Source organism: Prionailurus bengalensis, chromosome X (genome assembly GCF_016509475.1).
Source record: "Prionailurus bengalensis isolate Pbe53 chromosome X, Fcat_Pben_1.1_paternal_pri, whole genome shotgun sequence".
In the NCBI taxonomy this organism is placed as follows: Eukaryota; Metazoa; Chordata; class Mammalia; order Carnivora; family Felidae; genus Prionailurus; species Prionailurus bengalensis.
Window position 1 is genome coordinate 82,863,932 of NC_057361.1, and position 17,503 is coordinate 82,881,434.

General features: G+C 37.3%; 1 protein-coding gene across 2 annotated transcripts; it reads right to left on the reverse strand.

The window, feature by feature from the left end:
- Positions 1-7,409: 7,409 nt before the first annotated feature.
- BEX5 (brain expressed X-linked 5) lies at positions 7,410-9,566 on the reverse strand. Of its 2 annotated transcripts, none has more exons than XM_043570925.1 (3): positions 9,420-9,566; positions 8,269-8,335; positions 7,410-7,993 (listed from the first exon to the last, which is right to left on the reverse strand). In XM_043570925.1, exon 3 carries the CDS (start codon positions 7,962-7,964, stop codon positions 7,623-7,625), a length of 342 nt encoding a protein of 113 aa, XP_043426860.1. In that variant the 5' UTR covers positions 7,965-7,993; positions 8,269-8,335; positions 9,420-9,566; the 3' UTR covers positions 7,410-7,622. The 2 variants fall into 2 exon arrangements, with proteins under 2 accessions (XP_043426860.1, XP_043426861.1); XM_043570926.1 differs by lacking the exon at positions 9,420-9,566 and adding an exon at positions 8,852-8,983.
- Positions 9,567-17,503: the final 7,937 nt, after the last annotated feature.

Consider the following 17,503-nt stretch of genomic DNA (forward strand, 5'->3'; position numbering starts at 1 on the left):
TCAGCCAGCTCAAGTCCATGATTGAGACACTCACGTGAATTTCTCATTTCAATTATGTTCTACTCAATGGGGAAAATAGTATCTTTCCAATAAATAGTGCTGGGAAAACTGGATATCTACATGCAAAAGAATGAAGTTGGGCATTTACCTTACACCACTTACAAAAAGTTAATGCAAATGGATCAAAGATTTCAACAGAAGAACTAAAACTGAAAATTTTGAAGAAAAAGATGAGAAAAACTTCATGTCATTGGATATAGCAATAATTTCTTGAATATAACACTCAAAGCATAGGCAACAAAAGAAAAATAAGATAAATTGATGCTATGGACTGTTTGTGTCCCACCAAAATTCACATATTGAAACATGCTAGAAAAAGCCAATGTTGCTCTGAAAGGATTGTTAAACTCCATTGTGGTGAGGGTTCAGAAAGGAAAGAAGAGTGCTGGAAATAAAATTTGCATCTTTTTATAGAGTAATACATAAATAATCATGTATAGAATGTTGGTAGTAATATAGATGGTAAAGGCCATTCTGTTAGGTCTCAGAATGAGGAACATGTTATTGGACAATGGAGAAAAGGAAAAAAGGAAACCCTTGTTATAAGGTGACAATAACTTGGTTGAATTGTGTTCCTATTTGAGTATTTTGTTAAAAGTAGAACTTGCAAGCAACAAAATTGGATTTTTAGACCACTGCAGACATGTATGCCACCTATCAGAGTTGATGTGTGGGTGGGGCCCCTGAAGAAAGCTGATTTGTGGGAAAAGCTATCACAGAGCTGTAACATGGGCAGCAACCAGAGGAGATATATGAGTGATGTTACCACTTCAGAGGGCCTGAAGGGCAGAACATTGAGCCAAAGAAGATTATTCTCATGCCTTAAGATCTAATTGGATTTGCTGTGCTAGGTTTTGGACTTGCTTGGGACCCATCACTCCTTTCTTCTTTCCTGTTTCTCCCTTTGGAATGGAAATGTCTATCTTATGCCTGTCCCACCATTGTATTTTGTAAACACATAACTTACGTTGTTTCATAGATTCATAGTTGTAAAGTAATTTTGCTTTAGGATAAATTACACCTAGAACCTCACTCATTTCTCATTTAGATAATATTTAGAAGAGATTTTGGACTTTAAAAGTTTATGCTAGAATGAGTTAACATTTTAAAGGCTGTCGGGATGGAATGAATGTATTTTTCATGTGAAAAGAACATGAATATTGGGGGGCCAAGGGTGGACTACTATGGATTGAATGTGTCCTCCCCAAATGTATATGTTGAGAGCCCTAATCCCCAGTGTGGTGGTAGTTGGGGATGGGATCTTTGGGATGTAATTAGATTTAAATGAGGTCATGAGGGTGAAGCCTCTATGATGGGATCACCGTCCTTATAAAAGAGGAAGAGCTCTCTGTCTTTCCACCATGTAAGGATGGAGCATGAGGGTGGCCATCAGCAAACCAGGAAGAATGCTTTCACTGGAGACTGAATTTTCCAGAACCTTGATCTTGGACATCTCAGCCTCCAGAACTACAAGAAAAAAATTTTTGTTGTTTAATCCACTCAGTCTATTGAATTTTGTTATAGTAGTCAAAACTAACACAGTTGAATTTTATAAAAATTAAATACTTTCTATCCATCAAAGAATACTATCAATAGAGTTAAAAAGTAACCTACAGGATTGGGGAAATATTTATAAATCATATGTCTCTTAAAGGATTAATATTGAGACTATATAAAACACTCCTACAACTCAACAACAATAAAAAAGAACCTAAAAAGTAGGCCAAGAACTTGAATAGACATTTCTTCATAGAAGATATGCAAATGGCCAAAGCATGTAAAAAGATGCTCAACATCACTATTATTGGAGAAAAGCTAATCCAAACCACTGTAAGGTATGACTTCACACCCATTAGGATGGCTATTATAAAAACAACTCAGAAAACAATGTGTTAGTGACGATGTGGAAGATTGGAACACTTGTACACTGCTGGCGGGGATGTAAAGTGGTGAAGTTGCTGAGGAAAACATTATTGTGTTTACTCAAAGAAAGCCCAAAACATATCATTATAATATGTTCTAACAATCCACTTCTGGGTATATACCCAAAATAATTGAGAACAGAAGCTTAAATAGATACTTGTACTCCCATGCTCATAGCAACATTATTCACAATAGTCCTAAGGGATAAGCAACACAAGTGCCCATTGAAAAATAAATCGATAAAGAATATGTGGTATATACATTCAATAAAATATGATGCATCTTTGGGGTGCTTGTATGACTCAGTTAGTAAAACTTCCAACTCAATTTCAGCTCAGGTCAGATCTCACGTTTTGTGGGTTTGAGCCCCGCATCGGGGCTGACAGTACAGAGCCTTGTTTGGGATTCTCTGTCTCCCTCTCTCTCTGTGCCCCTTCCCAACTCTCTCTAAATAAATAAATTAATTAATTATTTAATTAATTAAAAATATGATGTAGCCTTAACAAAGAATAAAATTCCACTACACATTATACTGTAGGTGAACCTTGAAAATATTATGCTAAGTCAAATAAGCCAGACACAAAAAGACAAATACTGTATGTATTATTCCACTTATATAAGGGACTAGAAGAGTCAAATTTATACAGACCTAAAGTAGAATAGTGGTTACCAGGGTCAATGGGGGATAGGAGAATGGGAAGTTATTATTTAATGAGTACAAAGTTTCAGTTTGAAATGATGAAAAAATTGGTGGAAATAGTGGTGATGATTCCACAACAATATGAATGTACTTAATGCTACTGAATTGCACACTCAAAAATGATTAAAATTTAGATATTGCATTTTGTGTATTTTTCCACAATAAAAAAAAAACATAGACCATTTTAAAGTGAACAATTCAGTGGTATTTAGAACTTTCACAATGTTATGGAACCACCTCTATTTAGTTCTAAGACATTTCTATCAGGCCAAAGTAAAAACTACTTATTCACTAAGTACTTTGCCTTCCTTTATCTACCCAGTACCTGGCAATCACTGATTTGTGTTATATCCTGTGTTGGTCTTCTGAGACTGCCAGAACAAAATACCACAGATTTGGTGACTTAACAGAAATTAATTTCTCACAGTTCTCAAGGTTAGAATTCCAAAATCAAGTTGTGAGTGGGTGTGGTTTCTCTTGAGTCCTCTTCCCTTGGTTTGCAGATGGCTTTCTTCTTGTTGTATCCTCATATGGCCCTTTTCTTGTGAGCAAACACTCTTGGTGTCTCTTCCTTTTCTTATGAGGACACTTATTTTATTGGGGTCCCACCCTTAAGACTTTATTTAACCTTATTTACCTCCTTAAAGATGATATCTCTACTTACATTGGGGGTTAAAGTTTCAACTTATGAATTTTGGGGAGACACAATTCAGTACATAACATTCCACCCTCTGGCACCCCAATACTCATGTCCTTCTCATATGCAAAATGTAAAATTTATCCTGTCCCAACAAGCCCCAAAGTCTTAACTTATTCCAGCATCAACTCCAAGTCCAAAGTCTCATCTGAATATCTGAATTAAGTCTAGGTGAGACCAGATATATGATTCATCCTGAGGCAAAACTCCTATTTAGCTATGAATCTGTGAAACTATTTATGTGCTTCCAAATACAATGGTGGAATAGGCATATAATAGAAATTCTCCTTTCAAAAGGGAGAATTCCATTATCATGAAACTTTTCCCCATGTTTTATTTTAAGAGTTATGGTTTTAGCTCCTAGGTTTAGGTTTTTGATCCATTTTGAGACATTTTTTTGTATATGGTGTAAGTTAAGGGTCAAACTTCAATATTTTGCATATGCAGTTTTCCTAGCACTACTTTTTGAAAAGTATGTCCTTTTCCCATTGAATGACCTTGGCACCCTTGTTGGAAATCATTTGACCATGCATGTGTGGGTTTATTTCTGAGATGTCTATTTTATTGCATTGGCCTATATGTCTGACATTGTGTCCATACAACACTATTTTGATTATTGTAGCTTTGATAAGAGTTGCACTGCAATGAATGGATTCTTCTATAGGGCTTCCAGTGGGAGCATCACCCTGCCCACACATTAATTTCTGACTTCAGTCTCCAGACCTGCGAGAGAATAAATTTATATTGTGGTAGTTTTTATTAAAGCAGTCATAGGAAACCAATACTAATAGTGAATGACAGACTTTGTGGAAAATTAATGTTTATGCCTGTTTTCACTTTCCCATCCTTTCCCTGAGACAAGCAGATGAACACCCCCTAGATATGGGATAAATTCAAAGTGGCTAGGATGGACTCTCACAAGCAAGGTTTGAAATTGGTAAGAGGAATTAAATTTTTATTCATTTTATTGTTTATATGTTACCTGCATTGGAATGAGAGAAAAGCATTACATAGTCTTCAGTTGAGAAATGTAGCTTTTTAAGACATGTGAACCCTCCCTTTGAACTTTTATTTACAGTCTTGATTTATTTTGCAGAAAATTTAATATTTTTTACATAGTAAATATGAATCTTTCCCTTTATGGTTTCATCTTTTATTTCTCTAAAGCTCAGACAGGCTTTCTCCTCTATACTCTTGTCCCTGAATTCAGATTAACATATATTTATATTCTCTTTTACTTTATTGATTTGTCCTTAATATACTTGAGATAAAGGGGCACCTGGATGGCTCAGTCAGTTAAGCATTCGACTCTTGATTTTGGCTCAGGTCATGATTTCACAGTTGGTGAGTTCAAGCCCTGAGTCAAGCCTAGCATCAGTCTCTGCGCTGATAGCGCTTGGTATTCTCTCAAAATAAATAAACTTTAAAATGTGTGTGTGTGTATGTGTGTGTGTGTGTGTGTGTGATAAAAATGTGCGCACAGGTAACTCTAAAATTTTAGTGTGCTTCAGAGTCACCCAGGAGTTTAACATTGCAGTTACATAAGCACCATTACCAAAGAGTGGTCTTGGGTGAAGGGTCAGGATACTGTATTTTAAACAAGCTCCCCATGTAATACTGAAACATTTGCTAGACTAGAAAACCTTGGGGAATACTAATATATACTATTTAAAAGGATCTCATGTGTTGATTTGGGGATACAATTCCTCCTCTTTGATATGTATTTCACAAGATATATATTCTAGATAAATAAAATGAGTTGCTTAGGGTCACACAGTCAATCAGGGGTAGTGCAGAGAAAATTAATCAGAGATACTTTAGTCACAAATTATACTCAGTTGTTCTAAACTCTACATGTACATCAGAATCACTGTGAGAGATTTTTAATTTTTTTAAGTTTATTTATTTTGAGAGAGAGAGCGCACAAGTGCAAGCAAGGGAGGGGCAATGAGAAGTTACTTGCCCATAAATAATCCCAAGCAGGCTCCTCATCTGTCAGTGCAGAGCCCAATGCGGGGCTCAAACCCACGAACCGTGAGATTATGACCTAAGCCAAAATCAAGACTTGGATGCTTAACCACTGAGCCACCCAGGTGCCCCTCACTGTGAGAGTTGTTTCAATGTAATGATCCCTTGGTCTCATTTCCAATGAGTCTGATTCAATTGGTTGGGAGTGGGTCCTGAGTTCCACTTTAAAATCTCAGGTAATTCAAACCTGCAAAGGTTGAGAACCTATGCATTAATGATAACAACACAAAAATAACACAGTTATCTCTTTAAAAAGGGCACAGTCTAATGGGAAAATAAAATCTGATGTATATAGTTTAAGGCACTTAAAAAGTGCTTTCATATATACATGATGAGGAGAGGAGTGCCCAAACTTGAACTAAAGCTGGGGCATCTCCACTTTAATTTATGTAAGTCCAGAGATGTCTGATGAACTTGGAGTAAAACCTAGTTTCCAGAATTTTTTTTGTCAGTTCCTCAGGTGATTATGATGCAGTTGGTCTGTATAGCACATGTTGATAAACATTGGCAAATGTAACATTATGGTAAGTCCCTGTGTTGATATTGTTGCTTAATGCTTTCTCTGTTGTGCTCCTTTTTCAATTGCAAGCTACAGCCTGTAGAGAAATAAAGTTACTTGCCCATAATCAGAGGCAAACCTGAGCCCACATTGCAGGACTCTCAATTCAGCTATAATTAACTGTTGTACCCTTCAACTTACCATTCCCTATGGTAGGCACTGAGGGTACAAGTACCAATAGGACAATATATTTACTGTGAGAAGGGTACAGTTTACTTGGGGACCAGTAGTGATGGAAAATTCTCTAAACAAATGGTTGATTTACCAGGTATTTAGTCTCAGCCAGTTTCCCATTGTTATGTGATTGTAGGTTTATTGGGCACAGCAAAAATCAAAGCAAGGGAAGAGGGAAATTCCTCTGGATCCATGTAGGTTAGTGTGAGTACAGACTACTCGGTATTCTGGGGTTAGGTTGGCATAAAACCACCTTCACACCTGTGTATGTGCAGAGTGAGACCTATAGCAGTGTCTGCACAGAAAATGGAGAGTCAAGGAAATGGGCCATATGCATCAGAGGATGGAAATGATAGTCCAATTTTAGGCACACTAAATAGGCACTAAATTAGGCACAATAAATCTAGTGTCACTCAGATTTATCTAGGGGAAAGGGATAATGAGGAAAGTCTGAGAAAAACCATAAAGGGCTATTTGGATCCCTAAGCAGAACTAGGGAAGTATCCACCTGGATTAAGTATAACTACAAAGCAGAAAGTGACATTCTCCATATTTCTGAAAGGGCAAAATGGAAATTCAGACCATTGAAGGTTCAAGAGAAATCAGTGGGTCTTTGTCATCTTTAGGATTCTAGCACATCAGCAGTGGTAGGGACCAGTGGAGGGAGCAAAACCTAGCAGAAGGGGAAGGAATACTTAGCAGTCATGGCATTATCCAGGGAAAAGGGGCACAGAAGCATATAGAAAGGTTACCCACTTGGCATTAAATTATACTCCAGGGTAGGCATACTTCTCGGGCTCTTCTCTAAATATGAAGGGCACTTAAAGTGTCAGAACCTTGCATGTATGGGTAGAGCCAGCCACAGAGGTTCTTTATTACCTCATGTTCTTTATTACCTCATTTGATTCCCACACTAGTCCTGGAAGGCATATATTATTTTCATTTTATAGATTAATAGGCTGACTGTAAAGAAATGTAGCTGTAATGATTACTAGGTTTGTGCTTCTAAATAAGAGATCTTATAAGAGGTAAGACAAGATTTATGTCTTTAAATGTTTCTCAAATATTTGTTGATTGTCTCCATTCCCTTTATAATCCAATTGGCAAGTTCTTTGCCTCTTACTTTTTTCTAACATATATAATACATATGTATTCATTTTGGAAAAATAAGAAAAAACAAGTAATCAAGAAAAAATTAAAGAAAATAAGAAAACTATATATGTATATAATATGCACACTTTTAAATGAGATAGTATATCTATAGATTTCTTTTTAACTGCTTTATTACCTTCACAGTATGTAATAAACATCTTTTCATGCAAGTTGATGAAACTCCCCTGCTGACAGAAAAACTTGCAGACTAAGTCAAAATGAAATATCTAATCAGAAAAATGACAGAACACCACAGGTTCACAGTAAAGGGTACATCAAGAAAATACAACTTTGGGAAGCAGGGGGGTTATTATTATTAACCTTAGCATTCAAGGCATAAGGCAAAACTCATCATGATGGTCATGGTGAGGGGGATCTCCTATAAGTATGCGCAAACTGTACCTCAGCTGAAGTTCCCTAATTTTCCTCCTTAATTCTCTCATCTCCTCCATGAACCGTTCCATATCATCTGCATCTCCGTCTATCATGTGAAGGTTATAGACAAGCCTATTGGGCATGTCCTCTCTACCATCGTGGGCAGGTGGGGCCCAACCCGCTCTAATATTTCCTCTAGGCTCCTGGCCTTCGCCACCTCCCAAAGGGTGGGCTTTTTCTTCATTCTGCACTGGAGCCTGATCTTCTCCTTTGCTTTCCTGGGGGACACTTTCCATGTTGAGATTTTTTTTCTTGCTTACTTTTCCTAGGGGATAAGAAGCAAGAAGGATGGAATGCGTTATAACAACAGAATTCAGAGCTGTCAGAAAAGGTTTTCCCATCTGAGAGATTTCGTGCGCCCTCTAGGGGACGCTCCAGACCCAGCCCTGCTACAAAGCCCACCATTTTCCCCATAAATTCTTCCTTAGGCCCGTGCTCACACATCCTGCACTTAACTAGGGCAGGAAAGGCAGTGAGTCCCCCAGGTTCTGTCCTGATCCCTGGTAATCCTACACCAAAGGGCCCCAGGCAGCCCCCTACCTGCAGGGATCAAAAGCAGTCTTCCTCTTTTAGCCTTGAAATCTGCTGCGCCAAGGAACCTGAAGACCTGCAGACAGAAATGCGACAATGGCCAGGACTGATTAGTTGATCAATATCAGAGGCACCAGCTTTGTTGTGGATTTAGGACTCCGCTAATCAAATGTTGCCACTTCCTCTTTCTCCTCCATAAAGTATCACGACTTCATATTCTGCCCTGTGATGTGCTCCATAAATAGGCACTGTAACCAAAGATGATTATTCCAAACCAGTTTCCTCTCTTCTTTAGGCCCCTTCCCCACCCCCCCACCTCCCCATCCCCGTCTCATCCCTCCCGTCACCTAATTACCATATCTTGAATGCAAATGGCCAACTTGTTGGGCGGGGGAGTGAAAACCGCTTGCTGGATGGTGACGTTGTTTATTTATAAAGAATTTCAACGTGGCTGCGACGCAGCAGCCTTTCTAGAGTTCACCCTCCTTTCACTGCCCACCATTTTATGCATCAAAATGGACGAAGGGCAAAGAGGTAGTGTGGGAATTGCAAACCTGTACCCGCTGAGATCTCAGGACTTTGTCTCGCTTACCCCAGGGACCACAAGCAGCGCCCAGGTTTACACCGACTTGCAGGGGTCAGAAACAAGTTTCCTGCTCCCCAACTATATCCCTCAGTCCGAAAGCCCCCACTCGACTGCCTCCTGCGCAGAAGGGAAGTGTTCACCGGACCTAATTCCTGTCCCTATCCTCTGCAGCAACGCCCATCCCCGCCCCTTCGCCCCCGCTTGCCGCAGCCCACCATTTCCCGCTCCAAAATGGACGAACGGTGGAGAACCGATACCAGAACAGAGGCCTAGAACCGTGACGGGGTCGACCATCCCCAGGGTCAACGGTTACGACCCCCTCCCATCGCCTTGCAATAATCAGGCTTTTTCCTCGCTCTCCCGTTCTCTGGCCCTTCCCTTCCAGACGCCGGATCGCCTACGAGATCACCACTCCTAGGACATCCCAACTGGTACCCATTCCTAACTGTTGGCCCCTCTCTGTCTCTTCCCACCAAGTCCTCCACTTCTTGCACCATATAAATGGGTATTGGGGACGGGGATAGGGAAAATCCAGCTGGAACCGCTCTGGTCACCCCAGTCAGCGCCCACCAACCTGCTACGGATCAGGTTCAGCTTCTACAACTTCCTCCTTCCCTGGGCTACAGGCTCTCCCGCCTTCAAGGCAATAGCGAGCCAGCACACAGCCACAAACGACTACCAGACTGCAACTAGGAGGAGACACTAATCTACGCGTCAGCTGTAGGTCTCCTAAGGGCCACGTCACTGTGAACTCAGATAACCAATTATGGTTCATACCTGCATTGCGGCCAGAGAGTGGGGAGCGGGAGCGTGGGCGGGGCCACCTTTTTCTCCATCCCTGCCTTCTCCCCACAATAACACAGCCCCCCCCCCAACCTTTTTCCTCCTGTTTAGTAGTCTTTAGGACCAAACAGGTCATAATATTTAGTACTTTGTATTTGCCTTTGCCCTGACTTCTGCTGGAGCCTTTAAATAATTACTTCTTTCTCTTCTATACCATTAAAAATGCCCACTTCCCTCCACTCCCCTGCAAGAATACCCCAAAATTATCCCTAACATCGAAGCTAGGAAGTATGGAAAATACATAGGAAGTGACTTTTTTTTTTTTACTTTATATATTTTTGAGAGGTTGAGGGGAGAAGGGCAGAGAGAGAGAGAGAGAGAGGGAGACAGAGAATCTCAAGCACTCTAATGCAGAGCCCAAGGGGGGGCTCAAAAAGAATCAGGAGATCATGACCTGAGCCTAAATCAAGAGTGGGTCACTTAACTGACTACTGAGGCACCCCAGGAAGAGACATGTAAAAAAAACCAAAAAACAAAAAAAAAACTTTCATTTACCTCTTTTTTTTTTTTTTTTTAATAGGGAAGGGTGAAGGGTGGTTGTTTTTGTCTTGTTTCCCATTAGCATGCATTCAGTGTTTGGTTGTTATAATCAGACAATACAATTATTTTCAGCTGAAAAATAGGGTTTCAGTTGTAAAAACTTGGCAAGGCCTGCTTCTCCTGACAGCAATCCCCCCCCCCCCGCCCCCACCGTTTAAGGACTTTGAATTATAAACCTAAGCTGATGGTTCCTCTTGTGAAGGGTCTCTTTGAGGTCTTTCCATGAGGTGAGACACTGAGTCTTGCTGGTAGATTTTCATATCCTTAGAACCTGTGACAAACTTATGGTCTCCTCTTAATTATATCAGTGCAACTTCACTTTACAAGACTCTAGCATGGCCTTCAAAATAGAACAACACTGAGGTCTTCCAACAATCCAGAACAATAATTTGAGAAAGTTATGCTGACAGTTGCAAAGTATTGTGAAGCTATAATATTAAAACATGTGATAACAGAATAAATATAGAACAAATGAAACAGTAGAGAAAGCCAATTATCAAGAAATATAGAGAAATTTTAGAGATCTGATTGAAATATTTTGAATTAGCAGTAAGAGGTTACATTACTGAAGGAATGGTGGTGGGATAATTGGTTAGCTATTTGGGAAAAAAATGAAGTGTCTTATTCCTGTTATATGCTTAAATACAGACATAAAATGTTTAGATAAAAGGACATGAAACTATTGAAAATAGTATATACTAAATATTATTTTGTATATAGTCTTAGGATGAGAAAGTTCATTAAAACTATAGTACCAGAGATAGCCATGGCCAAAAGGCATTGGCACAATCCTGCTGGGACCCTCTCAGTCCAAAGTACCATGTAGAATGTGCCTCAGAATTATCCCAATTATTGATGGAAAACTGGGGTATTTATCCATAGATGTGGGTCATTTATTGGTAGATGTTACTCTGGAAATGTTAAAATCTCTGACCCTTCAAGATTGTCCTAAGCCTGGGTTGAGCAAGCTCCCAAGATGCCAGAAAAAGTCCTCAGTAAAATTAGTAAAATTAAATACAGACAAAGAAATATACTATTCAGGGGTGCCTGGGTGGCTCAGTCGGTTGAGCGTCCAACTTCAGCTCAGGTCATGATCTCACAGCTCGTGAGTTTGAGCCCCACGTCGGGCTCTGTGCTGACAGCTCAGAGCCTGGAGCCTGCTTCTGCTTCTGTGTCTCCCTCTCTCTCTCCCCCTAACCCACTCACATTCTGTCCCTGTCTCTCTCAAAAATAAATAAACATTAAAAAAAGAAATATACTATTCATATTTTATTCTAAATCAGTCCAAATATTTTCCTTTAAAATAAAGATAATACACATCCATTCCTATATTTATAGATATTTGTGCTGTTTGTAGTTTTGACCATAAGAAAGAATGTTGATTGAACTTCTTTGTACATAGTTTTTCTAATACTAATATGTATTAAATTAAATTCCTAGGATTGTCATTGTATATGACTATGGATGCTTTTAATTGTCATAGAAATCAGCCTTGAAAATATTTTCTCAATTTGCCATGTACAGTGTATGAACATTCCTGTTTTCTCATGTGTATACCAACACTGAGTACTACCTGGTTTATTATATTTTTAAAATTTTATTCAAGTTTGTTTTATTTTTTTCTTATTTCATTTATTTTATTTGACTTGTGGTGAGCTCAGGATAACATACAGAGAAGTTGAATCACTCTGTTGTACACCTGAAACTAAAGTAACATTGTGTATCAACTGTACTCATATAAAATTAAATTTGTTGGCAAGGTCATCAGATAATGTTTCTAAACCTGCCACATCATAACAAATAGCTCAGATTAAGATTCTTAGACTCTTCTCTGAAGATTCTAGTTTAATAAATTGAAGCCAGGCCTGGGAACCTGTGTTTAAGTTCCTTAAAAAAATTCTTAATATGAGGTAGGTTTAGGAATCATGTCACAGGCAAAAACACAAACTAAATAAAGAAAGACACCTTCCATTATATATAAGTAGTATTTTTTTAAAGAACATTGTTACAAAATAATTTCAAAGTTACAGAATGGTGTTGAAAGTAGCACAAAGGGGGCGCCTGGGTGGCGCAGTCGGTTAAGCCTCCGACTTCAGCCAGGTCACGATCTCGCGGTCCGTGAGTTCGAGCCCCGCGTCGGGCTCTGGGCTGATGGCTCAGAGCCTGGAGCCTATTTCCGATTCTGTGTCTCCCTCTCTCTCTGCCCCTCCCCCGTTCATGCTCTGTCTCGCTCTGTCCCAAAAATAAATAAAAACGTTAAAAAAAAAAAAGAAAGTAGCACAAAGAACCCCCACATATCCTTCACTGTATTCCCCACTGTTAACATTTTGCTACATTTGCTTTATTATTTTCTCTTCACCTAGAAGGACACATGATTTTTTTCTGAACCATTTGAGTTAGTTGAAGACTAAATGGTCATTTAAAATTATTTAGTTCAATTAATTTAATATAAAACTTTCTTAAATTATTTTATTTTTTTGCCTTTGGAGGTTTCTTTTATAAAATTTGAAATATATACATAAACGTGTAATATATAAAGATAAATATTTTAGTATATGGTCTTACTAAATGTTCTTTACTCACTATTATATTCATATAATTTATTTATGCATCTATTTTAATGTAATAGCATATCATAAATTATTTTCAGGTTAGTAATAGTTTAAGCACTCTGTTTCTGATGTTTCAAGAGTGTTCAAATGATAATTTATTTAACCAATCCCCAATTAATTAATATTGGTATTATTTCCATACATTTACAGTTACTGGTCTTGTTTCAGTAAATGTATATATGCAGATTGCCCTCAAAAAGATTGTCCACACCTTACCAACATATGTTGTAATCAATCACATTAATTTATGAAATACTGAATCATACAAAACAAGGTTGAGAGAATAAAGCATACATCCATGCTTTTATACTATATACAGTTTGAAAAAATATATAAAACACATACATACAAACACATTCAGTCATTTTTATAATATTTTACATGTGTGTGTATATGCATATAAATACATATATATCCATAAATAAACAAAGCATATAAATAAATATATATCCATACATAAACAAAAACACAACCTGCTTTTATTACAAATCATGTTTTTGAGATTCATCTATATTGGTTTATAGATAGATGTAAGTCTTTTCTACAGGAGTACAGTGTTCCATTGTATAATTGTATTGCTCGTTTTTTGTTTTCCTATTGACGCACAATTAGATTTTTCCTTTTTTTTCTGTTACAAGCATAGATTCAGGAAACATCCTTGTGCATGCCTCCTTTGTACTTCCTTCACTTGAATAGCAAAATTTCATATTTGTTCCGTTTGTTTATTATTTTTAGATTTTTTTTTTTTGGTAAGTCTGATCTCCCAGGATTTTCCAAATCTTCCCTTTTTTGGGTGGCATTCTAGATATGCAAATTATACATAGGTACATTGGTTTGTCTTCTGGAGGTTTTAATTTAGTATGTTTGGAATGGAATGTGACAATTTGTAATTTAAGAAGGACCCCAGATAATTTTTAAGATCAGGCAAGTTTGGAACCCTTTAATGAGGTTTAAAAAATTATTTCTTTAGGGGCGCCTTGGTGGCTCAGTCAGTTATGCGTTCAACTTTGGCTCAGGTCATGATCTCACAGTGAGTTCAAACCCCGGGTTCTGTGCTGACAGCTCAGAGACTGGAACCTGCTTCAGATTCTGTGTCTCCCTCCGTCTGTGCCCCTCCCCCTCTGGCGCTCCGTCTCTCTCTGAAAAATAAATAAACATTAGGGGCGCTTGAGTGGCTCAGTCAGTTAAGTGTCCCACTTCAGCTCAGGTCAGGATCTCATGGTTCATGGGTTCAAGGCCCCCCCCCCCCTCCCCGTCAGGCTCTGTGCTGACAGCTCAGAGCCTGGAGCCTGCTTTGGATTTTGTGTCTCCCTCTCTGTCTGCCCCTCCCCCGCTCGTGCTCTGTTTCTCTCAAAAATACATAAAAATTAAAAAAATAAAAAATAAAGAAATAAACATTAATTTTTTAAAAAATTTGCTGATTTATGTAATTTGCTGATTTATGTTCTTTAATTTTTGGTATAGTTCAGCATCTATTCTTAGATATCTTTATTGCCCTTAATGATTGTGTTTTACAAAATACAGTAATAAAGATATATATAATATAGAAAGTAAACGAGTTTGCTATTTATGTTTCAGAAAGTTTATTTTGTATGTATTTCTGCATAGGAATACTTTCGTACCTCAAGCAAGGAGGAAATACACTTAAAATTGTTCTTTAATATTTAGGATGTTACTTAGCTTCTCAACCGAGTAGCACTTAAGCACAAAATTTTAGGTTGAAGGGAAAAGTTTCAAAGTGAATACATTTTTTTTCTAAGTTTTCCATAAAAGCAAACAATCTATTTTGGTAAGCCTTGAAATTGGTACACACACACACACACACACACACACTCCTCATTGATCTGTAATTTCTACTTCTATTTTTGTCTGTTCTTTTAAAAATATTTTTAAAATCTTAATAATTGAGTTATTTTTCAAAAATAAAACAATCCAGTTTGATGTATATTATTGGAATTCATTTTCTATGCATATGCTAATGTAAAGGAAAATTTTATTAAATCTGGGCAGAATTACATCATAAATGTGAGTTTCTCCTTTAAGGATGGTACAGAATTATGCTTAACAGAAAAATGAAAGTTTGAAGAAGAATGAAGTTTTAGAGTCACTACATTTTTACGATTTACTCTGAACAAGAGACTTTTGTTCACCACTCAACTAAGTTTTTTTAAAAAAATGAATACAAATGTTTTCTAATGCTAAATGTTGCAAAAATTTCATGGGCATAAATGATTATTTGTCCTTTTGTTATTTTAAATGTTTTAAAACATTTGAAACATTGTAATATAGCATGAGTAATACAGTAATGATTAGTTGGAAAATTATTGTTTGAAAAATTTTATCAGCTGATGTAACATCCCTTTTTTAAGCTTAGTAAGACTTTGTTAAATAAAGCTTTGTACTCAAATGTTACTAAAACTCAGTTTTTCTTGATAATATTAGTAAGAATGGTTTAAGATAAATATCCCTTCTGTAGTAGAAATAAAGATAATTCAAATGGCTTTTCTAATCTTAGACACATTAGGAATGCTGTTTGCTTTATTAAAATATGTTAATAAAAATAACACATTATAGGGGCACCTGGGTGGTGCAGTCGGTTAAGCGTCCGACTTCAGCCAGGTCACGATCTCGCGGTCCGTGAGTTCGAGCCCCGCGTCAGGCTCTGGGCTGATGGCTCGGAGCCTGGAGCCTGTTTCCGATTCTGTGTCTCCCTCTCTCTCTGCCCCTCCCCCATTCATGCTCTGTCTCTCTCTGTCCCAAAAATAAAATAAAAACGTTGAAAAAAAATAAAAAAAAAACACATTATATATATTCACATATTTCAATTGAATCATATATAGTATAGTGAGACTTGCTTTTTTTTTTTTAACCTAACAGTATATTTGGACATAGTTCCATGTAATAAATACAGTAAAACCTATATTAGTTTCTATTATTGTGAAGCCAAGTACCACAAACTTGGAAGCAGATACAACAAAATTTACTAGAGGTCATATCAGGCACAGCATGGCTAGGTTCTCTTCTCAGAGAATCACAAGGCTGAAGTCAAGGTGTTGGTTTGCTGTGTCCTTATCTAGTGGCAAACCTAGGGGAAATCTGCTTTTAAACACTGTCTTGTTATTGGCAGAATTCAGTTACTTGAGGATGTAGGACTGAGGTCCCAATTTTCTTACTAGCTATACCCAAGGACAGCTCTTAGCAACTAGAGGTTGTTTTCATATTTTATGATATGGTCCCCTTAATCCCAACAAGAGAGAACCACCATTACTTTAAATCTCTCTAACACTTAGAATTTCTCTAACTTCCACTTCTGCTACTAGCTGGAGAAAATTGTCTACTTTTGAATGGCACATGTGATTAAGTCAAATCCACCCAGATAATATCAACATTATAGGGTCAATTCATTTGGGATTTCAATTACATGTGCAAAATTGAATCACAGAAGTACTTTGATTAGCATTTGATTGAATAACCAGGGGCCTATAATCTCGTGTGTGTGTGTGTGGGGGGGTGCATCTTAGAATTCCCTCTGTATCACTATCTAAATCATTTTTCTTTTTAAATTGAGGTAAAAGTTACCTATGTAAAATTCAACATTTTAGCCACTTGAAAGTGCATGATTCAGTGGCACTTAGTACATTGACAGTGTTTTGTAAACATCACCTCTATCAAGGTCCAGAAAATTTTCACAACCCCAAAAGAAAACTCCACGTCTATTAAGTAATCAATCCCCTGTGCTCCCCCCACACAACTTCTGGCAACCACTAATCTGCATTCTGTATTTATAGATTTTCATATTCTTGATATTTAATATAAATAGAATCATGTAATTAATGACCTTTTGTGTGTGGTTTCTTTCACTTTACATAGTGTTTACATAAGTTTCACCCATGTTGTAACATATATTAGTACTTCATTCTTCCTTATACTGTATGGATATGCCCCATTTTCTTTATTGATGCAGCAGCTGATGGACATTTGGATTGTTTCTATCTGCTGACTATTGTGAATAGTGCTGCTAAGAAAATCTGTATACAAATTCTTGTTCAACACCTGTTTTCAATTTTTTTTCTAGTATATATCTAGGAATGGTATTGCTGGGTCATATGGTAATTCCACATTGAAGTTTTTGTCAAGATATTTGATTTCTAGTTACTATTTTGTTTACTTCTGATATAATATTTGTTATTTCCTTATTTCTGCTCATTTTTGGTTTAGTGTGCTCCTCTTTTTGAATGTACATGTTTAGAGCTATTCTCTTCCCTTTGAGCACTGCTTTTGCTGCATTACATGAGATTGCTACGTTGTGTTCTTGTTTTCATTTTTTTTCAAAGTATTTTCTAATTGCCCTTGTTATTTCTTCTTTGGCCCATTGGTTTTGTGAGTGCATTTAAATTTCTTCATATTTGTAAATCTTTCAGGTTTCCTTCCCTTATTGATTTATAATTTCATCCAATGTTATTGGAGAAGATATTTTTGTATGATTTTAATCTTTTTTAAAGTATTGAGATTTGTTTGTATCCTAATATATGGTCTATCCTGGGGAATGTTCCATGTGTACTTGAGAGGAATGTGTATTCTTGTGCTTTGGGGTTAGAATTAGACATGAAGTTAGACATTCTATGTATGTCTGTTTGGCCTAGTTGGCTTATATTGTTGTTCA